At 38.1% G+C, this 26,408-nt stretch overlaps 2 protein-coding genes and 1 pseudogene across 3 annotated transcripts; 2 read left to right on the forward strand and 1 right to left on the reverse strand.

Moving 5' to 3' along the window:
- The first annotated feature begins 2,184 nt into the window (after positions 1-2,184).
- LOC149831259 (cationic amino acid transporter 1 pseudogene) lies at positions 2,185-4,394 on the forward strand (annotated as a pseudogene).
- A 2,788-nt stretch (positions 4,395-7,182) lies between these two features.
- LOC149831260 (accelerated cell death 11-like) lies at positions 7,183-18,293 on the forward strand. 2 transcript variants are annotated; one of them, XM_090013772.1, is made up of 5 exons: positions 7,192-7,382; positions 9,784-9,956; positions 17,245-17,301; positions 17,390-17,535; positions 17,999-18,293. In XM_090013772.1, the coding sequence occupies exons 1-5, from the start codon at positions 7,197-7,199 to the stop codon at positions 18,103-18,105; spliced, it is 669 nt and encodes a 222-aa protein (XP_089869898.1). In that variant the 5' UTR covers positions 7,192-7,196; the 3' UTR covers positions 18,106-18,293. The 2 variants fall into 2 exon arrangements, with proteins under 2 accessions (XP_089869899.1, XP_089869898.1); XM_090013773.1 differs by lacking the exon at positions 17,245-17,301 and having other exon boundaries at positions 7,183-7,382.
- A 1,302-nt stretch (positions 18,294-19,595) lies between these two features.
- On the reverse strand, positions 19,596-20,733 carry LOC149831261 (small ribosomal subunit protein eS12-like). Its single transcript, XM_090012021.1, has 3 exons — positions 20,338-20,733; positions 19,924-19,989; positions 19,596-19,850 (listed from the first exon to the last, which is right to left on the reverse strand). The coding sequence occupies exons 1-3, from the start codon at positions 20,653-20,655 to the stop codon at positions 19,791-19,793; spliced, it is 444 nt and encodes a 147-aa protein (XP_089868147.1). The 5' UTR covers positions 20,656-20,733; the 3' UTR covers positions 19,596-19,790.
- Between the last annotated feature and the right edge of the window lie 5,675 nt (positions 20,734-26,408).

The following is a 26,408-nucleotide window of genomic DNA, read 5'->3' on the forward strand; positions in this document are numbered from 1 at the left end:
CCCTTGATTACCAGTGGAAGCCCACAATGCTTAGTGAATCAATTTGAGTCAAATTTTGCCAGAACAACCAAATTGAAACTCCCACTTTTTTAGGACTTATTTTGCGTCCAAGTTCGGATGTTTGTTTCTGTACACTTACCTACCTTCTATTTTTACCTCCCTTCAAATCCCCCAAGTTTACCATACCATTCAACTGGAAGGGCTATATTCTGGCAATGGTAAACTACCTAAGTGCAACCTCTCCCTTTGAAACTGTCATTCTATAAATCCCTTCCCTTCCCCACTCTTCCTTTATGCACTTTTTTCCTTTTGGGGAGAAACATTGAGTTCTTTCTTCTTGATCTTCTTCTCCCATGCAGGAAAGATAAAGGGGAATGGTGTTCCTTCACAAGAAAGCACAGGTGAGTGAATTTCCATATAGTAAGTTCATAAACATGTTTGTTTTTTTATTATTTTTTCTTGATAATAGTTAATGTGGTTAAGTTGTGTGTTTGGAATCTCGATTTATGATATTGGAAAGCCATAGATTTGGCATTGCAGTCATACACATCCTTGGGATGCAACAGACATAGGCCATGTATTGAGATTTCTGCCTGCAGAGTATATTGAAATTTTGGTTAGGGTTCTTAGCACCAGGCATTGCAATTTCTCCCATACACAAAAAACTTGCCTTTGGCAATAGATGCAAATTTTCCTGGCTTTCAAATGACTAGGATACTAATATAGAAGCTATTGCTCCCTTACCTGGTGCAGGGGTAATCAATCTGGTTGCCGTATGGTTAAGAATGCAACGTTTAGGGTGCATTTGATTGGCCGGACAAACACCGCCTCAACACGTGGGCAGCGTTTGTTCGGCGTGTTCGAGTCCCGAGGGGGGCACATTGTCCCTGCGCATCAAATGCGGGACAATGCTGCATGGGGACCCGGTGTCCCCACACAATGTTTGTCCCGCGTGTCAGATGTGTCCTTTTAGTGACAAATGTGCTCTGTAGGATATTGATAATCGGTACCCCTAACCTAATAGAAGAATATACTGGGCCACACAAGTATCTTGCATGATTCGGAAAAACTTTTGCAATACTTATAACATCCGAACCTGTAGAATTGTTTCAGTCTTTTTTTATTACTAAAACCATACTTTCATTGAATTGATTTGATGGAAAAACTTGAATTTTGTATGAACAAGTTCTAGTGCAATACGAACACCATATGGTAATGAAAAGTGTCTAATTTAATATATGTTTCTGCTGAATAAACTGGGATAAACACATCTACAGGTTCAAATTAAGCAAAAAGCACATTCAACTATGGTTTTTGGTTGGGTCTTAATGTGCGTGTGTGCGAGCATGTGCTTATTGAAATTACTGGAACGATCACGATGTACGATCGTCCCACTTTATCACGTCCTGATCTTTAGGATCTGATAATGATCCTCTCTCTTATATATCGCAGTTTCCCCTTGGACGGTTACCACATATCGCAGATTTCCTTTGGACGGTTACCACATTTGACGGTTTCAAACCACGTTAATTCTTTGTATCTGCTGTATTTTCTGCACACACCTTCCTTTTATCATGTGTATGTATGACCTCTCTCTCTCTCTTAATTTTATATGAGGTTCCTCCTAAACAGGGCCCCACAATACGCTCAAACTGAAAGATTTTCCATTTTGTATGAGGTTCATGCTGGTACCCTTTTTCATGAATATATATATATATATATATATATATATATAGAGAGAGAGAGAGAGAGAGAGAACGCGTAACAGTGAACAAGTGTTTACTGTTAATGGACTATTTTCCACCGCCCATCGCGGCAGAACATGTTTTTTTTTTCTGCCCATATATATATATATATATATATATATATATATATATATATATATATATATATGTGTATTTTCTGCCCATATATATATATATATATATATATATATATATATATATATATTCGCTCTTTTTCATTTTGCTCCACACACGAATATATGTGATTGTCTTTGTGCAACCTCTTCTTCCTAATTTCAAAAAAAAAAAAAAAACTCTTATTCCTTCATTAAGCTCAACTTGTCTTATTGTGCAGGATAAGTGAGTGAATCAAAAACACCTTAAAGAAGACAAGCCACTAACACCAACATCACAAAGGAAGAAAAGAAAACCAAACTCTCCCCCCCCCTGTATTGAACCAATGGCTAAGAGGAGGGGTTGTGGATGCACTAACGATGATTTCTTCCCAGAGGAGTCCTTCGGTAGCTGGGGCAGTTACTTCAACGCTCTCAAGGAGACCAAGATGAGACTGACGGATCGGATCATGACTCGGTCCCAGGACCATACCGAGCTCAACGAGGTGCGGGCCAGGAGCCAGCATGAGATGAAGAAGAACCTCTCCTGGTGGGACCTCATATGGTTCGGTGTGGGGGCCGTCGTAGGTGCCGGCATATTCGTCCTCACCGGATTGGAGGCCCAGGCCGATGCGGGGCCTGCTGTGGTGCTTTCTTATGTGGTCTCCGGCATATCCGCGATGCTTTCCGTCTTCTGTTACACCGAGTTCGCCGTTGAGATTCCAGTTGCAGGTGAGGCTCCTTGGATCCAATCAACATCAATGTCATAAGCTATATCATAACAACCAAGTGTGATGTACAATATAAACCTGAATGCGGGTTGTGTGCTAAAGTGGAGCAATGTGATTGCATACTTTTAGTGTGATGCTGCACCTGATCATCCACCATCTTTCGGATAAGTCTCTCAGCTTGTGTGGTCTAACAGCAGACAGTGGGTCGAACAGCAAATGGATGGTGATTGGGTGTTGCAGCACATTGCATCTGATTGCACCTGATTCCCATCACCAAATCTCTATCTTGGGATCTTCTCCCCCAGAGAAAATTCTTACTATAAATTAGAAAACCTTGTTTTTGTGGCAAGACTTGGCACATCCTTCTTTCAGTCTAGTCATGTATAGCTTAAGCTTTCATTACACAGTTTGGGCTCCTTTAGGCAATCTGGTTAGCTAATGGTTTGTGTTTTTATGTGCTGATGCTGATCTGATCTCTCTCTGCAGGTGGCTCCTTTGCGTATCTCCGAGTTGAGCTCGGAGATTTTGTAGCTTACATTGCAGCTGGAAACATTCTCTTGGAGTATGTGATTGGCGGAGCGGCCGTCGCGCGGTCCTGGACATCATATTTTGCCACACTCCTAGGCCATAGTCCTGATCGGTTCCGGATCATCACTGATCTGGCCACAGACTACAACAAGCTTGATCCCATAGCAGTTGCGGTCACCATCCTCATAGGTATCATTGCTTCACTTAGCACCAAGGGGGCTTCGCGCTTCAACTACATTGCGTCCATAATCCATGTGTTAATAATTCTATTCATTATCGTCGTCGGCTTGACCAAGGCCCAGCCTAGCAACTATACAGACTTCACCCCCTACGGCATTCGCGGCGTCTTCAAGGCCTCTGCAGTACTGTTCTTTGCATATGTGGGCTTTGATGCTGTCTCTACCATGGCTGAAGAGACCAAGAACCCAGCTAGGGACATACCAATTGGTCTAGTAGGCTCAATGTCTGTTACAACATTGTTCTACTGCCTCATGGCTGTGACCCTCTGCTTGATGCAGAACTACAAAACCATTGATGCAGATGCACCCTTCTCAATTGCATTTGGGAATGCAGGGATGGACTGGGCTAAGTACATTGTAGCATTTGGTGCACTGAAGGGGATGACCACGGTCCTCTTGGTGAGTGCGGTCGGTCAGGCCCGGTACTTGACACACATCTCCCGGACCCATATGATCCCTCCTTGGTTCGCGCTCGTCAATGAGCGGACCGGTACCCCGGTTAACGCTACTGTGGTCATGCTAGCAGCCACTGGTATCATTGCCTTCTTCACCAGCCTCAACATCTTGTCCAACCTGCTGTCCATTTCAACTCTGTTCATCTTCATGTTGGTCGCGGTAGCTCTGCTGGTACGCCGGTACTATGTCTCCGGTGAGACAACTAAGTCAGACCAGAAGAAGCTGATCCTCTTCATTGTTTTGATACTTGGCTCCTCTATTGCTACCGCGGTCTACTGGGCTACCAGCAACGGGTGGGTAACCTACTGTGTGACTGTGCCGGTATGGTTCTTAGCTACACTAGGCCTGGCCATCTTCGTGCCCAAGGCCAGGGCTCCCAAGCTGTGGGGCGTACCGCTTGTGCCGTGGCTGCCATCGGCTTCGATCGCGATCAACATCTTTCTGCTGGGCTCGATCGATGTAGCATCATTCATGAGGTTCGGGGTATGGACTGCATTTCTTCTAGTGTACTATCTCCTTGTGGGACTCCATGCATCTTATGACACTGCAAAATCCTCCGAGCCCAGTAAACTAAGCTCAGTAGAACAGGGTGGACAAAATTAAAGCTGGGTTGCATAAATGGCTCTAGACGTTTTATGTTTGATGCAACTCTCTCTCTCTCTCTCTCTCTCTCTCTCTCTCTCTCTCGGTGTGGGTGTGGGTGTGGGGTCAGGTGGGTGTTAATCCACCTCACTATCCAAGTTGAAGTGCCAACTATTGGAAAGTTGAAATATTTGTTTTCACAAACATTAGGCTGCAATATTCCCTATAAACAATGGGAAACTAGAATTTTTATTTGATATTTTAAAAAATTATAAAACTTATAGATGTTTAAGAATGTAAATCTTTTTTGGGGATATTGTTGCAATTCCTCTTCTTTCTTTTACCTTTTCCCCTTTTTCTATTCAAATATAATTGCAATCATCTTGGCTAAAAAAATCCATTAATGTTAGTGGATTTATAATATGAAGTCTGAAAACAAAAGATCGAATAGTAGTTTTGACCCAAAAAACTATCAAAGGCTTGAGAGGAATGTTAGCCTACTCCAAGGAAAGCAAGATAACAATCTAAAGAAAGCGACTGTCAGGATCGAATTGATGACTTCCACCATATGAAAATCCTTCTCATCGAAGGAATGTCTGTTCAGGTTATGGACTATTTGGTTATCTAAAAATATCATAACTTTATCACGATATTTCAAAAGCCAACATTATTCGAAAAAGACATGATATTTACGAAAATATTGCTTAATTTGCAAATGTCATGATTTTAGTATGGTGTGGAAGCGGTAAGAAACACTTTTAAAATATTTTAATATTTTAACTTTACGTTTTTTATATATTTTAAAAAACATTATTTGCTGATATTTTTTCGAGATTTTTCATAAACTAACTTTTCCAATTTGTAGCAAAAATTTTGCTCATCGAGATTTCACCAATACCAAGATGTGACATTGGTTATGGCTAAACATAAGTTGGATGCAAGTTGGATCGAGATCCAGATGAGTTGTATTTGCAACCAATATCAACCATACAATTTGTCTAGGGATGGCAGTGGACCAGGGGCGGGGGCGGAGGACAAGGTCTTCACCTCCTCCCCGTCTCAAAATCTTGCCCTCCATCCCTGCACGGGTTTTGATTTTAACCTCCATCCCCATTTCAGTCCTCCATTCCCGATCCAAACGGGGTGAGGCGGGGCAGGGCCCTATTTTCCCCTAGATCCATTACCATCCCTAAAGAAGGATTGAGGACAAGGCGGGCGGGGCAAGGTGGGGATCGGGTTGGGGACGGTTCTGGGCAGGAGAAAGTGTAAGTCCATCCTTGCACGGGTTTTTATTTTAACTTAACCGGGCCGGTTTAGATTGAATGAGTCCTTAGCGTATTCACCTGTCATTTCAACTCAAGTTTTTTTATATTTTTTATGAGAGTTAAAATTTTGTTAATATTTTCAAATGGTTTTTATTTTTAAATAACATGTGTCATCCAATGGTGAAAAAATAAGGATTCACAAACTATTCGATTCATAGTTTTTTTTAGAAACCCATTCACCTACTAAACCTATTTTAACAACATTGAATTTGATTACTACATACCAAATGTGTTATATCTAGGGGTGGCAATCGGGTCGGGTTGGTGGGTTGGCGGGTCAGCATACCTCAACACGAATCCAACCTGTTTATTAAACGGGTCGGCTGTGGCAAACACGAACCCGACCCATTTATTAAACGGGTAACCCGACACGACACGGTTAACCCGTTTAATAAACGGGTCGGGTCGGGTAAATGGGTTAGCGAGCGGGTTGGTGGGTCGGGTTCGGGTAAACGGGTTGGCGGGCGGGTTCGAGTAAACGGGTTGGTGGGCGGGTTGGGGTCGGGTAAACGGGTTGATGGGTCGGGGTCAGGTTGACCCGCCCGCCTAACCCGTTTATTAAACGGGTCAGCCGGGTTGGCATACCCCTAACACGAACCCGACCCGTTTAATAAACGGGTTATGCGGGTCGACCCGTTTATGACACAAACCCGTTTGAGCCAAACCCGAACCCGGCTAAGAAGTGGGTTGGCATCGTGTCAGATTTTGCCACCCCTAGTTATATCCTCTTAAATGGACAGAGATCAGGCAAACTGATCCATATAGCCACAATTAGTATATGCCTTTCTACGATATTTAAAAATATCTCAAATTTATTGCGGTATTTTCAAATTTTGATAACATTTCAAAATAACCTTTATATCCCAAATATCATGACAACCTAATGTTAACAATTGTTGACATTAACTTGTAAAAAGATATATCAACACTTTTTTTATTTGTTACATTTTCCTTTATTTTCATTTTGACAAATTTTATATAAGCCGATATTTTCTCAAGAAAAATAAATGTTTTAATATATTGTGAGATTTCCCCTGCCAAGAAAATCCTGATAACGAGGTCTGTAACATTGGTTCCAATTAGGGCTGTCAACGGGTCGGCTACCCGATCTATTAGTGCATACCCAAACCTGCCCATATAACAAATCGCGGGGTTTGGGTTCAAGTCAAGGTTTTGTAATTGGGTCGCGAAAATGAAATCTCAGACCTGGACCTGCATAATTTTAATACTCGGGTCAGGTCGGGTACCTGGCAAAAAAAGTCGGGAAGAATGGGTACCCTGCAAAAAAGACGGGATGAATCTGGTATCCGGTAAAGATCGTGACCTAAACCCGATCTGCATATTACTCGGGTCGACCCGAATATTATTAGGGTTGGTGTTTTTCATGCCCATATCCGAGAATTCGAGTTCGGATCAACTCGGTTACCCGATACAATTCCGACCCGTTGACAGCTTTGAAAGAAATCGGTCAGAAAGAACGAGAGAGAGAGAGAGAGAGATGGGTGAGGAGGAGAAACCTCTGAAGAGGATCGCGGAGGCCTTCAAGGATCTCTCCGTCGCCGTAGACTCCCAGAACGTCGACATCGAGGTCGCTCCCTTCTCTCACGCCTGCTCCCTCGTCTCCGTTCTCTTCGGCCACCTCGGTATCGCCTTCAAGTTCGCTGAGATGGACTACGTTGCGAAGGTGAAAAACAACGACCACCCATTTCACCTCTAGCTCGTATTCGCTCGTTTTCCTTTGCATTTGTGATAACTATCTGACACCATGATCAGATTTTTCGGAATTGGTGATAAATTCATCTGTTTCCATGTGATCTTTTGGCGGATTTGAGATTGTCATCGTTCCGTTCGTGACGATTTTTTTGTTGGTTCTTAGAGGAATGGAGAATTTATGGTATTCATCTTGCGAATTTTCCTTCTCGGATAGTGGTGGATTTGAGATTGCCATGGTTATCGTTTCGTAACGATTTTGTTGTTATTTCTGGGATAGTGGTGAATTTTCCTTCTCGGATATTTTCTTTAATTTGTTTATTTCATATAGTAGATTGAATTGTATAGTCGAAATTTGATTCTCGTATTATGATACGAAGAATTAGAGTACACACCTGTTCTTGTGGCATTTTTTTAGATTCAGAGACCTATCGGGGAATTTTTCAATGTATTTTTGGAGGGGTGCTACTGTTTAAGAAATTTTCTCTCAGTTGCTTGGGATCTTGGAAGATCTTGCAAAAATATGAAGGCAATAGCGTGGGATTGCCGGCTTTACTGCTAAGCATTAGCTCACTGTGAACACTGCTTGATTCGGCAAATTTATAACGAGTTTTCCCGTAACCCACTGTGAAGAAATGCATAATTTGTATATAGTTTTTTCTTCTCGACAGAATCCACGTTTTATTTTCATCTTGAGCATGCGTATTGCTTGCTAGAATGTAGTTGAAGCGCATTATAGTTTATAATACCAATGATTGCCATGTATTTCTCTCTCTCTCTCTTACTACTTATTGCGTTATTTGAGACATGTTTCTCATTGCATGAATACTAGATATTTTTTTGATCTATTTCTGCTGCATGGAGTTCTAGTCAAAAGGTAGCTATTTTTTTCTAAATTCATCTCTTTAATCAAACTCTATCGCTCAGCATAAATTTACTCATTTTAAACACATAAAATATGGCAAAAGAGTTTGGAAATTCAAGTAAGTCTTTGAATATGCAACAGTACTTTAGTTCTTCATCTACAGTTGATTTAATTTGTGAGATGGTTTAATACAATGTAAGCTATGGACCGAAAGATACAGGGCAGTTTCGAACTATCTTTTTTGAAGAACCATCGGGCACCAAGGATAAAGACTTATTTTCAAGACATATTATGACCTAAAAGAGAAAGTTGCAATTGATCCAACGACATATATTATACGAGAATTTCCAATATGATTTACATGGGAGGAATAGATGAGAGAGAGCTTTATCTTGAATTTGATTAAGCTATTAAATTTAGATTGCAGTCTAAAACTTTAAATTTTTTATATCAAAGGATGGTTTTTTTCTAACAAGGAAAAGAACTTTTTAAATGTATCATTCATGATAAAAAGAAGAAAAAGTACCTTTTAACATTTTCAAATTATTCTAAATTTAAAAAACTCATTTTGATCTATTTTGAACATGTCTGGTTTCTTTATGTATAAGAAGCATTTCTCTTCAGGCTTAAGGTTATCTTTATTCACCAGTATTTCCATTAAGCTCATAAAATGGAAGAATATGAAACTTTCCATGCCATAGAACTGCCACAGATGCCAACAGGTGTTTACACATGCACATGCTGTCATGCACATTCATACAAACACATACACACGCACACAAACCTATTCTAGAGTGAAACATAATAAAAAGCATCATACTGGAAGCGTTATGTAAAACACTATTCAACTTCAATGGCTATTGAAAAGAAAAAAGGAAACAACACTTGAACTTCAACTTAAGAAATACTTTTGTTTCTCATCAAGTTTCAATTGAATTAACTGTACAGGAACTTTGGAATTACGAAACTTCCGATAGGAACACGTGTCCCAAGCTGATTGGACAAATCTAAAGAGTAAAAGGCTTTTAGCTCTGTTGATTTTCTCCGGAAAGAAATTTAACACTAATATCTAAATATCTTTTGTTTAATAGCAAATTTTATATTATCTAAACGGTTTCTAATGCTAAAAATAGTGTTTGAAAATTTAGTCCTAAAGGTTTTCATCAATCCAAATTCTTTGTACATACTAGTACACGAGTATTCATTTTCTTATAATGAAGAGAGAGAAATTTAATCTGTTATTCTAAATGCATTCCATAGATTACATTCAAATGTGAAAGTAAACCGGTGACCAGATACTTCTGCACATGGCATCAGGGCCATTCTTCTGAAATTGGCATAGTATTGAATTGTTTTGTCATTGTGATATATTGCAATTGTATTCTTATATGATTGACATATATCTGCTAATGTCAATAACAAGTGCATGAATGCAGTAACAGTGTTGAGCTTTCTGTGTCATCCTTCTCTCTGCGATGCTGATGTAGAAATTTATATACTGTATAAATAGGTAGATGATCTACAGAAGGCATCAAATTCAATCAACACGTTGCAATTATTGCTTGATGATGATGTCAAGCAAAACTCTGTCAGGAGAGCTGGGAGCCATTCTCGCAACCTTCTTAGAGTGAAACGTGGACTTGACATGGTTAGGGTTCTTTTTGAGCAAATTCTAGTTAATGAGTATGTCTCTGTATCCTTCCTTTTTTTATTCTGGGGATGAACATTTTCTTTTTTTTTTCCTTATCAAGTGCTTTGAGTTTCTAACAATTCTTTCAGATCATTACACATTGCTTAAGGGTTACAAGAACTTCAATGAACTTACACTTACCTTCATAATGTAGATGAAATATAACATCAGGGAGGATATGCAGTACACAGTGATCAACTTTTTGGTCACTTATGAAATTGTTGAAGCTTTTCCTTGTAATTGATAATTTATAACAGAGCAGAGTTAATCAACAAATGCATAATGTGGTTTTTTTTTTTATATCTAGAGTGGCTAATGCTAAGCTGCTCTTACGCCATCACAACTTTGATCTTCCAACATCTATGATATTCTTGTTAAATTATGTATCAAATATTGTAATCTCATATATATTTTATATATATAAAAGGTTATACATATACATATATGCTATATATGTATATGTCCTAATTATATATATAAAATTTATATTTCTTTATTATTAGCCGTAGGGGTAGTTTAGTCATTTCTCTATTCTTGCACATATTCAATTTACGAATATGCTTGTAATTTTAGTTTTCTATTTTCTTTTATTTTTATCTTTTCTTTTCTTTTTTACTTAAATCAATGCATCTTGGGGGGGGGGGGGGGGCACTCTCATAGACGTTGGGCCCCTCCAACGGTCACAATTGTGACCGTTGGAGGGGCTCCAACGTCTATGAGTTGGCCCCTCCAAGGTCCTCCTCATTGTATAAATAGGGGCATTCCCCCCCTTGTATCTTCATGACTTTGGGACAAAGCCCAAGTGTTCAATAAAGGCTATATTCATTTTTTTAGTTTGCAATTGTGAGATTGATTTGTGCACAAGTGTTCTTATTGTGCATGTGTGCACTTATCTTTCGTCAAGAATATTGGGTCTTGATTATAGTATCTTGTTGAAGATACTTTTACATGGTATTAGAGCGAAGTTTTTGAGGAAGGAAGATCGTGTGTTTCTCCACATTCTTGGTTACCTCGAAAAACGTGCCTTCAAGCTATTCAAAATTGTAGTGGATCATTTCCTTTGGCCAATATTTTAGCAGTCTTCCTTGTCAAGAACGACTTATAAATCTTTTAAGGTACGTGTTCTTTTTTATTTTCTATCATCTCTAATGGGCAAAAAAGACTCACTTCTCCCTCGGATTTAAACTCAATGGTTCAAAGTATCATGTTTGGGCCGGTAATATGTAAGCCCATATTAAAGGAAAGGGGCTTTGGGGGTATGTTCAAAGTTTGATACCGGAACCCAAACCAAAAATTACCATTTTGAAGCTATCGAGCTTAGACACAAACAACTAGAGGAAGATCGCTTTTTTAACTTTCTAAATGGTCTTAGACCCGAATTTGAACAAATTCGGTTGTCTCTTCTTTCTTCTTCACATCTTCCGCTATTGAAGATGTTATCACCAAATTAAGTGGGGAAGAAACCCGTATGGGCATTAGTAAAAGCAATCCTAGCATCCTTACAACCTCCTCTATTCAAGAAGAAAGTGAAGGAGTAAATGTCGTTTCAAGACCGAGTAACCATGTGAAGACTTACAAACCTCCTCATTTTAAGAATCAAAATCAAAGAGGAAATTGGCAAAATGGAAAAGAGACTATAGCAAACTAACTTGTCATTTTTGTAAAAAACCGGGGCATATCAAACCTATTTGCCCAAAATGGAAGAAATTGCTTGCAATGGCTACCACATCTCAACCGGAAGAACGGCCATCATCTTCCAATGGGTCTCTTTCTCTACAACAAATTATGGAAGCTCTTCAACCTCTTCTCAAGGGAGGAACTTCCGGAGCCGCTATGACAACCTCTTCACCGGGTAAGATATCTTGGCTTTTAGATTCCGATGCATCATTTCATATGACCCCAAGTGCTTGTTCTCTTTCCCAATATTCTAAAAACTCGTTTTCATCTTTTGTCTCAACGGCGGATAGAACATCTCAAGAAATTAAAGGAATAGGCAATTTCGAACAACAAGATTTTTTTATTCCAAAAATTAGATTCATACCAAAACTAAATTTGAATTTGCTTTCGGTTTCACAACTCTCGGACCATGGTTGCGATATAAAATTCTCTTTTGATAAATGTTGGATACAAGATCGCCGGTCCGGGAGGTTGATTGGGGAAGGCTCTAGGAGAGGAGATTTCTACTATGTTGACTCTCTCCAAGTTCCCAAGAATCAATTTTGTAATGTTGTCCAAAATAAGGATATTCATGTATAGCATAAGAAACTTGGACATCCCAACATTATTAAAATTTCATATTTATCTTTTGTTAAACACCTTTGTAAAGGAGATTTTGTATGTAATGAATGCATTCTTGGGAAAATGAAAAGTTTACCCTTTTATCAAAGATTCATGTTTACAACAAAATCTTTTGAAATTGTTCATTCCGATGTATGGGGTCCGGCTCCTGTGATACGTAAAGGAGGATTCTCATATTATGTGATTTTTGTTGATGATTACACTAGGTATTGTTGGATAAATTTTCTCAAGCATAAACATTAAGTTTTTTCGACTTTTAAAACTTTTCATATGATGATTTTAAATCAATTCAATGGAAACTTGAAAATTCTTAGATCCGACTCCGGAGGAGAATACCTCTCAAATGAATTCAAGGGTTATCTTGAGAGTTGTTGTATTATCCATAAAAAATCTTGCCCAAAAACTCCTCAACAAAACGGATTAGCCGAACGAAAGCATAGGCATATTATTGAAACAACTCGAACTTTACTTATTTCATAAAACATTCCAAAAACCCTCTGGGCTGAGGCGGCTCTTACTTCGCTCTATCTGATAAATAGACTTTCATCAAAAAATTTGAACAAAATTTCTTCTTTTGAAAAACTATACGAGAAGGAGCCTGACTATAGTGGTTGAAGGGTTTTTGGTTGTAAATGTTTTGTCTTCACGGATAAAAATGCTAAGCTTTCTCCAAAGGCCATTCCTTGTGCCTTTCTTGGTTATTGGGAAACCCAAAAGGGTTTTAGGTGTTATGATGTTAGAAATGACAAATTATATGTTTCCAGAAATGTGAGTTTTTTGGAAAATCTTAGTGGTTTCGAAAGTCTTATATCTCATAATGAGAATATGGATTATTCCTTTCTATTTAAATTGTTAGTCAATAATGATGATGCAAGTGATGATGAGTCAACTCAGAATGACTCAAGTGATAATGAAATCGAAGAAACTATCACCCCTATGCTCCCCCCTCCTCATCAACATATCGATGAGGGAACATCTAGAGATCCCATCACCTATGTTCATAGAGATAAACATACCTTCAGAAGTGCTCTTGAAAGATATGATGACACCAGTAGGACTGTCTCTCCTAAAGAGAAGAACCTGCGAAGAACTGAAAGACCTAAGAAAGCTCTCTCTAGGTTTATCTGATATGACTCTTTTTCACCTAAATATAGGGTCTGTCTTAGTGTCATTCATTCTTACGTAGAACCTAGAAATTTTGAGAAAGCACAAAAATGTTCTGAATGGGTAGAAGCTATGGAGAATGAACTTGGTGCTCTAAGAAGAGCCAAAACTTGGGAGTTCCAAGATCTCGGTAAGAAAGCAATAGGATGTAGATGGATATTTAAGGTAAAAACTAAGAGCGATGGATCCCTTGAGAGATATAAGGCTCGATTAGTTGCAAAGGGATATAGTCAAGAATATGGGATTGACTATGAAGAAACTTTTGCTCCTGTGGCCCGAATGGTCACTGTCCGATGTCTTATCATTGTTGCCTCCATCAACAAGTGGAACATCTATCAAATGGATGTTAAAAACGCATTCCTAAATGGCGATCTAAATGAAGAGGTATATATGGATGCTCCACCTGGAATGGAGACTCCCAAAGGGAAAGTGTTTCGCCTTCGAAAAGCACTTTATGGTTTAAAACAAGCCCCCAAGGCTTAGATGATAGATTTAACTCCGTAATGTTATAAAATGATTTTTATTCCTGTTTCACTTACACAGCCTTGTTTTTTAGAAAAACCAATACAGGAATTGTAATCTTACTTTTGTATGTGGATGATATGTTTATAACCGATAGTGATTCTAAAGGGGTTAAAAGCATAAAATCAATTTTGAAAGATAAATTTGAAATGTCTGATTTGTGTTTTCTAACTTATTTTTTGGGTATTGAAGTAGCATACTCTCATAGAGGGTATTTTTTATCTCAAACTAAACTTGCCTCCGAGATTATCGACAGGTCAGGTATTACCGATGATAAGGTTTGTAAAACTCCTGCTATAGTGGGAGCCAAGATGGAGATTGATGATGATATTCATCTCTCTGATCACACCCCTTACAAACAGCTTGTGGGATCATTGATGTATCTAAGTATTACTGGACTTGATATTTCTCATGCAGTTTATACTGCAAGTCAGTTTCAACATGCACCAACATCGGTTCACATGAGTGTCATCTTGCGGGTCGTAAGATACATAAAGGGTACACTAAATAAGGGAGTATTTTTATCCTCTTCTTTTGAATTAAAATTAATTGCTTATACTGACTCTGACTGAGAAGGTGACCCAAATAATCGTCACTCCACCACTGGTTTTTGTGTGTTTTTAGGAGACTCACTGATTTCATGGAGATGCAAAAAGCATCAGAAAGCGTCTTTATCCTCAACTGAAGTTGAATATCGTGTCATGGCAACTACTACCATAGAAATCGTATGGATTCATCAACTACTAGAAGACATGGGGATCACAATAGAAGGACCCACTAAGCTATGCAGTGACAATAAGAGTGCAATTTATATTGCTAAAAACCATACCTTCCATGAGCAGACTAAGCACATTGAAATGGACTGTCACTATGTTCGAGAAGTCTACCTGAAAGGAGTCATTGATCTTCCATATGTCACTTCGGAATATCAGTTGGCAGATTTCTTCACCAAAGCTTTTTGTGCTCCGCGATTCAACTTTCTCCTTGGCAAACTTTCGGTCATCTTGCCCAAGTTTGAGGGGGGTGTTAAATTATGTATCAAATATTGTAATCTCATATGTATTTTATATATATAAAAGGTGATACATATACATATATGATATACATGTATATGTATCTACCTAATTATATATATAAAATATATATTTCTTTATTATTAGCCATAGGGGTAGTTTAGTCATTTCTCTATTCTTGTGCATATTCAATTTACGAATATGCTTGTAATTTTAGTTTTTTATTTTCTTTTCTTTTATTTTCTTTTCTTTTCTTTTCTTTTCTTTTCTTTTTTACTTGAGTCAATGCACCTTGGGGGGGGGCCAACGTCTATGAGTTGGCCCCTCCAAGGTCCTCCTTATTGTATAAATAAGGGCATTCCCCCCCTTGTATCTTCATGGCTTTGGGACAAAGCCCAAGTGTTCAATAAAGGCTATATTCATTTTTTTAGTGTGCATTTGTGAGATTGATTGATTTGTGCTTTTGTGCACGTCTTCTTAGTGTTCTTATTGTGCATGTGTTCACTTATCTTTCGTCAAGAATATTGGTTCTTGATTATAGTATCTTGTTGAAGATACTTTTACAATTCTTTCATACCAAACTTGCTTTTGGTGTTTCACAAAATGGAGTGAGAAATTTGTCATAAAGGGAACACAATGCATCCCTTTGGATATCGCACCATTGAAATACAAAGCATGCTTGCTTAGTTAAGATTTTATACATACTTGTGTTAAAATGTATATATATATATATGAGTGTATATGTTATTATATATATTTTTAATTGTTTTATTATTGTAATAGATTTTTCCCATGTAAGGGCATTTTGGTCATTTGTACACATGTAATAAGTACTGCCCATTAGGGACAGTTTTGTCTTTGTACAAATTTTTATATCGTTTGTCTTTTCCCTCTTATATGAGGGTATATTGGACTTTGTCCAATATAGTCGTTGGGATCTCCCCAACGGATATATTTATAGACATTGGGAGCATCCCAACGACTATATGGCCTCTTGTAATGCCTATATAAATGGGTTAAAATCCACTCTTGTTGGCTAATGCTTTCCTTAGCATTCTATCTCAATAAAGATTATTATTTTTATTTTTTTTGTGTTCTTTTGTTTATGTTTTATTATTGTAATAGGTTTTTCCCATGTAGAGGCATTTTGGTCATTTGTACACATGTAATATGTACTGCCCATTAGGGGCAGTTTTGTCTTTGTACAAATTTTTATATCTTTGGCTTTTCCCTCTTATATGAGGATATATTGGACTTTGTTCAATATAGTCGTTGGGATCTCCCCAACGGATATATTTAGTCATTGGGAGCATCCCAACGACTATATGGCCTCTTTTAATGCCTATATAAATGGGTTAAAACCCACTCTTGTTGGCTAATGCTTTCCTTAGCATTCTATCTCAATAAAGCTATTATTTTTTATGTTTTTTGTGTTTTTTTGTTTATGCTCTTTGGTGTCTCTTATGATGTATTTGTCATTGATTGGCTTGTGTATTGTCCCTTTGTGGACTTGTGGTTGTACACATTTAGGCTCTCTGAAGCCATTGTATGGCACTTAAGTGTTTTTGTATCGTCTTTGACATTTGTATTGTCCCTTGTAGAACTTGTTTTTGTGCTTATGCACATTATGATTTTGCTCTGTTTGATTTCATTACAACATGCACACCCTGAAATTGCTTTCAACAATTTATGTTAATTTAGACATAAATTTTTTTGTTGAGAAACCTGTGAAAGTCTTTGCATTTTTTAAATGGAAAATGATTAAAAATGTGTAAAAGAACAAAAGGACCTTATCAATGTTTTTCACAATGTTATAAAAAGAGGCAGATTTTTTTTTGTTGGGGTCTACCGTCTACTATTGACTTCTGATGTATCACAGGATGGAGGTCATGGAACAAACTTAGAATGTCTCTAGATGCATGAATACTGAAAGAACCTCCCAGTTGTGTTGGATGTTATGCTCAACAACCAACTTCTAATATCCTTCTGATTAATTGTGTTTGATAATCAGTCTCACAGTTCCCTTTCCCTCACATCAGCATCATGAGCATGTCCATTTGATGCCTTCAAGGGTTCACTTACAGTAATTAACTTCATTTTTTCTATTAGTCTCTCTCTCTCTCTCTCTCTCTCTCTCTCTCTCTCTCTCTCTCTCTCTCTCTCTCTCTCTGCTATTTAATGGGTTATCGCATTTAAGTTTTACGAAACCAGAAGTATTATGTGTTACCTTATTATTGTGTTACCATTGCTGCATTTGTTCTTACGTTTCAAATGTTTTTAATAGTTTTCTGGAAAGAGAACTTTTCTGCCCATTCAACCATATAGTGGTGAACAAAGGAAAGTGAGATTCTAGTTGCTTTCTAACTTGATGGAATTATCTAAAATGGGCTCTTGGTATAATGATCTTATTTGTGCCTTTATTTTGTTAGGGGAAATTCTCTCAAGGATCCTGCTTCAGTGGCATATGCGCAGGCTTTTGCTCCTTACCATGGATGGGCCATCAGGAAAGCAGTTTCTGCAGGCATGTATGCTCTTCCTACCAGGTCACAGCTCTTGGCAAAGCTAAATGAAGACGGTAAGTGAAGCTATTCATGGAAGAATGATAAATTTCTGTACCCAAGTTCACTGTTAATAGCATCATGAGTTTTCTTTGTATGCAGTTGATGCACAAACTTCCTTTCAGGTATTTATAGTTTATCTTAGCGGCTGCTTATCCTGCAGACGAGTATTGTAATTTAGCTTTCTAGCACTAGTACATTTTAGAAACAAAGAAAAAAATTATTTTCTTCATTCTGTGTTGATCCCAGCTTCATCCTATTATTGCTTATCCATGTTATGGCCTCAACTTGGGTACAGTGGATCCACTCTTGTTCAAGGGCTGTCTAACCACTTTCTCTGTAGATGTGATATATCATAAGACTTCTGCCTTGGGCCTAATTAACATGGATTGAGTTTAGCTTTTATCTTTCACATAATTGGTATCCCACACGGTATTGTTGGTTTTATGGGTATGATCTAATGAGGTTTGTTTCTTGCAGAGTATTCAGCCCGGATCCAGATGCAAGCTTATGTGACTGCATCTGCACCGGTTATAAACTACATTGACCAACTATTTTCATCGAGAGGATTAGGGATAGATTGGTGAATTATCTGCTGATCCACCTCTTTGGTTGAAAATTTTATTTAATTCATTACTCCAAGGACCAAATTTAAATCTCACTGCATTCTTGGTCAAGAGAGTGATTCTAGGAAATCTTTCTGTAAGCTATGTTTGTAATATGCTGATAATGTAGTATGCAACATCTATTCCATTAATAAAGAAACTAGTCCTTATAGATTGTGCATTATGAATGCTACTTTTTCTTGAATTACTGTGTTGCACTTTCCCAGGAAAAAAGATCAGGTGCAATGTGATTGCACCCATCTTTCTATCGTTAATCAGCATTTGAGATAAATTTGTGCTCATGTCCCATTTCCGTTATTAGGGATGCACACAAGCCGAGCATGGCCTGGCTCGGCTCATGAAGAAAATTTGGTTCAGGCTTGAGCTCGAGCTTAAACAACCATGGCTCGGGACCTGCTCCAGTCGAGCATGGCTCAGCTCAAGCTGAAAACCTTTATTTTGAAAATGTTTTTAAACTTTTTGAAAATTGTGTAAAATGTTTTTTGCAAAGAGGAAAACTGTGAGAATTAAACCCATGACACCTCCGCAGATGACCAATGACTACTTGTCCATTAGGGTAAGACCCTTCTTTGTGTTTACATTATGAACAAAATATATACATATGTAAGTCTAATATTTTTTATAACTATGTAAGCCGATCTTATTCGAGCTGGACTGCCTGTCCAAGCTTGGTTCATTTATTTTTTTGAACGATTTCGAGCCAAGCTTAAACTGGTTGAGCCTAAGCCGAACCCGAGCTAGCTCGGCTTGTACATCCCTATCCGTTATAAGCATGAAAATGTAAATCTAAATGCAAATTTATATATTCAATTTTAAATTTTGATATGAACAGTTTATCATCCTGAAAAGGGTTGTTTTCCAAGTTACGCCTACATGTATTGCTAGTGTCTGGCACACTTAATTTAACAAGAGAAAATTTCATGATGTTGGATCAGGTCATGCCCTCTCTGACCCAAGTCAAGGTCAGCCACCTTTCCCAAAGTTCAATTCCCATGTCTTCCAGTAATCTATGGGCACAAATTCTTGGCCCAAGTTGTGTTAGATTAGACTCCATACCCATTTGTCTTTTAGTAATCTAGGAGCACAAAATCTTGGTCTAAGATGTGCTAGATTAGACTTCTAGCTCCTTAATACCTTGGGTGTTACCCCGAATGGATACATCCAAGAGGACACACGACACTTTATTTGTATAATTTTCCATTAGGAATAGTTTACAAGAGGACACGACACGGGCCTAAATTTAGATGAATCACTTACAATGTTGGATAGAAACAAGGAACACAGATTTATGTTGCATTTTGATGCAAAAGTTCCCCAGTTAGGGTTTAAGCATCCAGAAGTCTTCGGCATTCTGCTAATTATAAATCGGCAAGGCAATTATTAAGCCATAAGAACGTGCACGATTGGATTGCAGCTAATCAATAAAATGGCAGGGAAATGTAAGATATCACCCCCAAAGGTCTTATAGCTTGATCTATAAAGTTGTAGAAAATTTTCTAGGATGGTTGATAAATTGCAAACAGATTCTCAATCCAATTTGTTTAAAGCATAGCAATCATCGCTAAAGCTCAAAATACAAAATTGGTAACCCCTAAAACGTCCTCTTGATGTGGAGAAATTTCAGAAATTTTAAAAGGTACAGTGGCTCAGTGGGATTTTACATATTCCTGAACAATATGAAGTCCCTCGGATTCTTCCCCATAGTCCTGGAAAACCAAAGCATTAAATAAGAATAAAGAAATTCAGGGGCGCGCACCAGAGAGAAAGAGAGAGATTTACCTTCACAACAACACAAGAACAACCAATCACCTTCCGAGCTTTTCCTTCTGAATCAATCTTACAAAACTGTAAAATAAATTGAAACAGATTAGAAATTAAAATCATTCAAAAGTCATCAAAATTCAATTAACAATTCAAAATCTATGGACCAATTTCATGAACATGCAAGAATGGTGATTTTTTTCCATGGACAGAAAAACCACCCAAGGGGTGTAAACCTGGTAGAACTCCTCAACCCCAGGGAGCCACGGCTTCGGCTTAATGCCAGGGGGATAACGCCCGCAGGAATCGAACCCTGACTGCCCGCCTGACAGCTAAGGCCCATTCCAACTACACTAACCCATCAGGTCTGCTAAGAATGATGAATTGGAAATTGGAAAACCAAACAGAGCAGTAGGGTGCAATTCTGTTTACCCCAGCCCATTCACCAAGTGTCTTGGCACTAGGCACCGACAACAAGCGCACATTGTGGTCTGCACAAGGGGCTCGGACCAGCTTTACATAGTCAGGTTGGTTGCAGTCTTCAGCAAGGACGCATAACTGTGCTGAGTGCTGCTCAATCGCCTTTGCAGCTTCATGAAGGCCACGAGCAAGCCCATCATGAGCCAGAGACTTTTTGAGAACAAGCTGCAGAGCTGTCATGATGTCCATTGGATCGGCCAATGCTGGGGTTGATGCCTCAGCAACAGCAGCAGAACCATCTGTGAAATTGTCTACGAAGAGACAATGCATAAACAAGCATAAAAACCTTATAAAAGAAGTGCACGAAAGCACTCTCACAACACTTGAACAAAATACACAAAAAGTGTATAAATAATAAACATGCAATAATGCATGTATTTCAATATATAAAAGCAAATGCTTGAGACTCTCAAGCTTCAGGAAATACAAAGGGGAAACACCCCTATTTATACAAGAAGGAAGGAGGCAAGAGGGGGCTCCCCAAAGGAGTCGTTGGGGAGCTCCCAACGGTCACAATTGTGACCGTTGGGGGCTCCCCAACGACTCTATTGGGGAGACCCCCAATGCACTTTTTGAGAGTGCAAAAAAGAAAAAATAAAAAATAAAAGAAATACAAAGATAATGGAAAAATTACAGCATATTCCAAATGGAATATGCGCAAAATGTAAAATGACAAAAATACCCTTTCGGGTAAAAAAAGGATAAAAATGTATAAATATATATACTTATATATAGAGATACGTATACATATAAAATATGTATACGTATCTCTATGTATATAAGTATATATATTTATACTTACAATATTGATTTTGAGTGTACATTTTAACACCCCCCTCAAACTTACGGTGTGATAACCGCAAGTTTGTCCAGAAGGAAATGAAATCTAGGCGAACAAAGAGCTTTTGTGAAGAAGTCCGCAAGTTGATACTCAGACGTCACGTATGGTAGATCAATGACCTTCTTCAAGTATTCTTCTCTGACATAATGGCAGTCCATCTCTATATGCTTTGTTCGCTCGTGAAAGGTGTGATTTTTGGCAATATAGATTGCACTTTTATTGTCACAACACAGCTTTGTTGGTTCTCGGATAGGTACTCCCATATCTTCCAAAAGTTGTCGAATCCATACAATTTCCATGGTAGTGGATGCCATGGCTCTGTATTCGGCTTCAGTGGATGACAAAGAGACTTTCTGTTGCTTTTTACATCGCCATGAAATCAAAGATTCACCTAGAAAAACACAAAAACCAGTGGTGGAGTGACGGTTACTAGGGTCACCTCCCCAATCTGAGTCAGTATAAGCAAGTAATTTTAAATCAGAAGAAGAAGATAGAAATACTCCCTTATTTATTGTGCCCTTCAAGTATCTGACGATGCGAAGAACAGCACTCATATGAACGGTTGTGGGAGCGTGCTGAAACTGACTGGCGATGTGTATAGCATGTGATAAGTCAGGTCTAGTAATACTAAGATACATTAACGAACCTACCAGCTGCCTGTAAGGGGTAGGATCGGTTAAAGGAACACCATCGTCAATTTTCATTTTTGCTCCCACAACTTCAGGAGTTTCGCATATTTTGTCATCAGAAATCCCGGATCTGTCAATAATCTCACAAGCAAGTTTAGACTGAGATAAAAAATAACCACGTTGCGAATAAGCAACCTCAATTCCAAGAAAATATGTCAGAAAACCCAAGTCTGACATCTCAAATTTTGAAGTCAAGACGGACTTAATACCCTTGACTCCTTGAACATCATCACCTGTAATTAACATATCATCAACATAGAGCAATAATATTACAATCCCTGCTTTAGATTTCTTAGTAAATAGAGCAGTGTCAGTATAGCATGAGAAGAAACCATTTTCCAACATTACACTGGTAAATCTATCATACCAGGCTTTGGGAGCTTGTTTCAATCCATAAAGAGCCTTTCGAAGACGAAGAACTTTGTTTTCAGGAATCTTCATGCCTGGTGGGGCATCCATATATACTTCTTCGTTAAGATCACCATTTAAAAAAGCATTTTTCACATCCATTTGAAAAATGTTCCAATTTTTAATAGATGCAATAGTAATGAGACATCTAACTGTAACCATTCGGGCTACAGGAGCAAAAGTTTCTTCATAATCAATCCCATACTCTTGCCCATATCCTTTTGCAACTAAGCGAGCTTTATACCTTTCAAGGGATCCGTCACTCTTAGTTTTAACCTTAAAAACCCATCGACAACCTATAGTTTTCTTTCCTATGGGTAGAGTTTCGAAATCCCAAGTTTCAGCCCTTTTAAGAGCATTAAGTTCATTTTGCATAGCTTCTTGCCATTCTATACATTTTTTAGCTTCTTCAAAGTTTCTAGGTTCAAAATAAGAATGAATGGCACTAAGACAAGTCCTATATCGGGGTGAAAAGGAATCAAAGGAGACAAAACGAGTTGGAGGTCTCCTATTCCTCTCAGATCTACGGTGATCGAGAACAGGAACAAGTTCACTATATTGATCAATAGCACTTCTAAAGGTGTCTTGGTTTCTACGTGAGTATGTTATTGGATCACTTGAACTCCTGCCTTCTTGTTGGTTATGCTCTTCGACATTACCCTCAATGTCCTCATCATGGTTTGATGATACATCATCATCACTAGATACATCATCATTACTAAACAATAAGTCAAAAAGGAAGGAATAATCAAAATTTTCTTGTTGCAAAACATTTTTTTCAAATCCACTTTCATTTTCCAAAAAAGTTACATTTCTAGAGACATATAACTTATCTTCTCGAAGATCATAACACCGAAATCCCTTTTGAGTTTCAGAATAGCCAAGAAAAGCGCAGGGGATAGCTTTGGGAGAGAGTTTGTCATTCTTATCCGTAAGTATGAAACACTTACACCCGAAGACTCGTAATCTATTATAATCTGGTTCAAGTTTATATAAAATCTCAAAAGGGGATATTTTTCCTAATAATCTAGAAGGCAAACGATTTATCAGATAAACAGAAGCAAGAGCAGCTTCAGCCCAAAAATTTTTTGGTATGTTTTGGGAAATAAAAAGGGTTCTAGTGGTCTCAATAATATGTCTATGTTTTCTTTCGGCCAACCCATTCTGTTGGGGGGTTTTAGGACAGGATCTTTGGTGAATGATTCCTTGATCTTCAAGATATATTTTAAATTGGTTGGAGAGATATTCTCCTCCAGAATCACTTCTAAAAATCTTTATGTTACTATTAAATTGATTCTTGATCATCGAATGGAAAGTTCTAAAGCATGAAAAGACTTCATGTTTGAATTTAAGAAAAAAGATCCATGAATATCTAGAGAAATCATCCACAAAAATAACATAATAAGAAAAACCTCCTTTTGAGACAACAGGTGCCGGTCCCCAAACATCGGAATGAACAATTTCAAAGGGTTTTGATGAGAACATAGTTCTTTGCTCAAAAGGTAAACTTTTCATTTTTCCGAGAATACAGTCATTACAAGAAAAGGAACTTTTACATAGGTCTTTTGCAAAATGTAAGTAAGACAACTTGGTGATATTAGGATGACCAAGTCTTTTGTGCCACATGTTTATATCTTTGTTTCGGGCAACATTACAAAAAGATTTTGGAACTCGAAGAGATTCCATGTAGTATAAATCGCCTTTTCTAAAGCCTTCCCCAATCAATTTCCCGGACAGGCGATCCTGTATTAAACATTTATCACATGAAAATTTAATATCACAACCATGATCCGAGAGTTGAGAAACAGAAAGAAGATTTAAATTAAGTTTAGGTATAAATCTAATTTTTGGAATAAAAAAGTCTTGAGTTTCAAAATTACCTATTCCTTTAATTTCAAGAGAAGTTCCATCCGCAGTGGAAACAAAGGATGGAGAAGCATTTTTTGAATAATCGGAAAGTGAAAACATGTTTGGGGACATATGAAAGGATGCACCTGAGTCCAAAAGCCAAGGGACTTTACCTGGAATAGAAGAAGTAGACACGGCGGCACCGGATGTAGCTCCCTTGAGAAGAGGTTGAAGGGCTTCCATTATTTGGTTCAACGAGAGTGACCCACTTGATGATGCCTCTTCCTTTTGTGGTGCGCCGGTAGTGGCCATAGCAAGGATCTTCTTCCATTTGGGACATACCGGCTTGATATGCCCCGGTTCTTTACAAAAGTGACATATAGTCTTGCTATAGTCCCGCTTCCCTCTTTGTCCACCATCTCCTCCTTGATTTTGGAATTTAAAGTGAGGAGGACGATAGGTCTTTACATTATTTCCGGGTCTTGATACGGCATTAACCTCATTATTTTCTTCATAATTACAAGGAACCATAAGAACACTTGGTCCTTGTTTACATAAATTCATACGAGTCTCCTCACCACTTAATTTGGTGAGAACATCTTCAAGAGAGGGAGGAGTAAATGAGGATAGAAGTGATGACCTTATTTGCTCAAATTCCGGTCTCAACCCATTCAAAAAATTGAAGAAACGATCTTCTTCAAGTTGCTTGTGGCGGAGTTCAATTGCCTCTCCACTACATTTTGGTTCAAGCATAGAGAGCTCATCCCAAATAGAGGAAAGATCGGCAAAATATTCCCTAATAGACATTTCACCTTGAGTAAGGGAGAGGGCCTTCTTTTGAAGGTAATACTTATGAGATAGGTCTCTTGATGTATACATCTTCTCGAGATAATGCCAAGCTTCCGATGCCTTTTTGAATTTGATAATGTTGGCATTAATCTTCGTTTCGACGGATGCGAAGAACCAAGAAAGAATCTTGAAATTCTTCATTTCCCATTCGTCGTGTTTCTTTGAGTATTCTTCAAGAGCTTTGATCCTTTCCTCTCCCTCAAGAATCTTGATTTCACTTCCGTCTATTATGGTTATCTTGGGTTCCGGTTCCGGAATTGTTCCTTGCACATAACCCCACAATCCTTTTCCTTTTATGTGGGCCTCCATATTCCCGGCCCAAATATGATAGTTGGACCCATTCAACTTGAAGCCAAGGGCAAAGTGAGACTCTTTCTCACCCATTAAGACGTAGAGAGAAGAAGAAAAAAGACGTACCAATACGATGTTTCCACTTCTTCTTAGCACAAGATCCTTCTAAAATATTTGAGAAGCAAGATACACCACTTCAATCTCAAAAAATCCGAAGGCACGGTTTTCGAGGCACTCGAACAAAGGCGGATCTCACAATCTCCAATCAACAACCGAGCTTTGATACCATGTGAAATTGTCTACGAAGAGACAATGCATAAACAAGCATAAAAACCTTATAAAAGAAGTGCACGAAAGCACTCTCACAACACTTGAACAAAATACACAAAAAGTGTATAAATAATAAACATGCAATAATGCATGTATTTCAATATATAAAAGCAAATGCTTGAGACTCTCAAGCTTCAGGAAATACAAAGGGGAAACACCCCTATTTATACAAGAAGGAAGGAGGCAAGAGGGGGCTCCCCAAAGGAGTCGTTGGGGAGCTCCCAACGGTCACAATTGTGACCGTTGGGGGCTCCCCAACGACTCTATTGGGGAGACCCCCAATGCACTTTTTGAGAGTGCAAAAAAGAAAAAATAAAAAATAAAAGAAATACAAAGATAATGGAAAAATTACAGCATATTCCAAATGGAATATGCGCAAAATGTAAAATGACAAAAATACCCTTTCGGGTAAAAAAAGGATAAAAATGTATAAATATATATACTTATATATAGAGATACGTATACATATAAAATATGTATACGTATCTCTATGTATATAAGTATATATATTTATACTTACAATATTGATTTTGAGTGTACATTTTAACACCATCTTCCCTGGCAATAGTGATTAGATTAAGCATGTTAGAGAAATGTTGTTTGTGTTTGGGGGAAATCCTATTTTGTAGTTATGTGACATGGCTTAAGGCTATTTTTATGAGGTTTACGATATGACTGATATATATAAGGAATATGGAATGGGAGTCAAAATGGAGTATCAGCATGACATAGTTTTATAGAACAGAGGAGAATGGCCTACGCCTAAT

Source organism: Nuphar pumila, chromosome 7, assembly GCF_984573655.1.
Source record: "Nuphar pumila chromosome 7, dmNupPumi1.hap1.1, whole genome shotgun sequence".
Lineage (NCBI taxonomy): Eukaryota > Viridiplantae > Streptophyta > Magnoliopsida > Nymphaeales > Nymphaeaceae > Nuphar > Nuphar pumila.

Coding starts and splice junctions, on each gene's coding strand:
- LOC149831261 (XM_090012021.1), bottom strand. CDS start 20,655: ATGCATTGTCTCTTCGTAGACAATTTCACAGATGGTTCTGCTGCTGTT. Junction 19,990..20,337: donor CACTTGGTGAATGGGCTGGG/GTAAACAGAATT, acceptor TTTATTTTACAG/TTTTGTAAGATTGATTCAGA. Junction 19,851..19,923: donor GTTCTTGTGTTGTTGTGAAG/GTAAATCTCTCT, acceptor TTGGTTTTCCAG/GACTATGGGGAAGAATCCGA.
- LOC149831260 (XM_090013772.1), top strand. CDS start 7,197: ATGGGTGAGGAGGAGAAACCTCTGAAGAGGATCGCGGAGGCCTTCAAG. Junction 7,383..9,783: donor AGATGGACTACGTTGCGAAG/GTGAAAAACAAC, acceptor CTGTATAAATAG/GTAGATGATCTACAGAAGGC. Junction 17,536..17,998: donor GGCAAAGCTAAATGAAGACG/GTAAGTGAAGCT, acceptor TGTTTCTTGCAG/AGTATTCAGCCCGGATCCAG.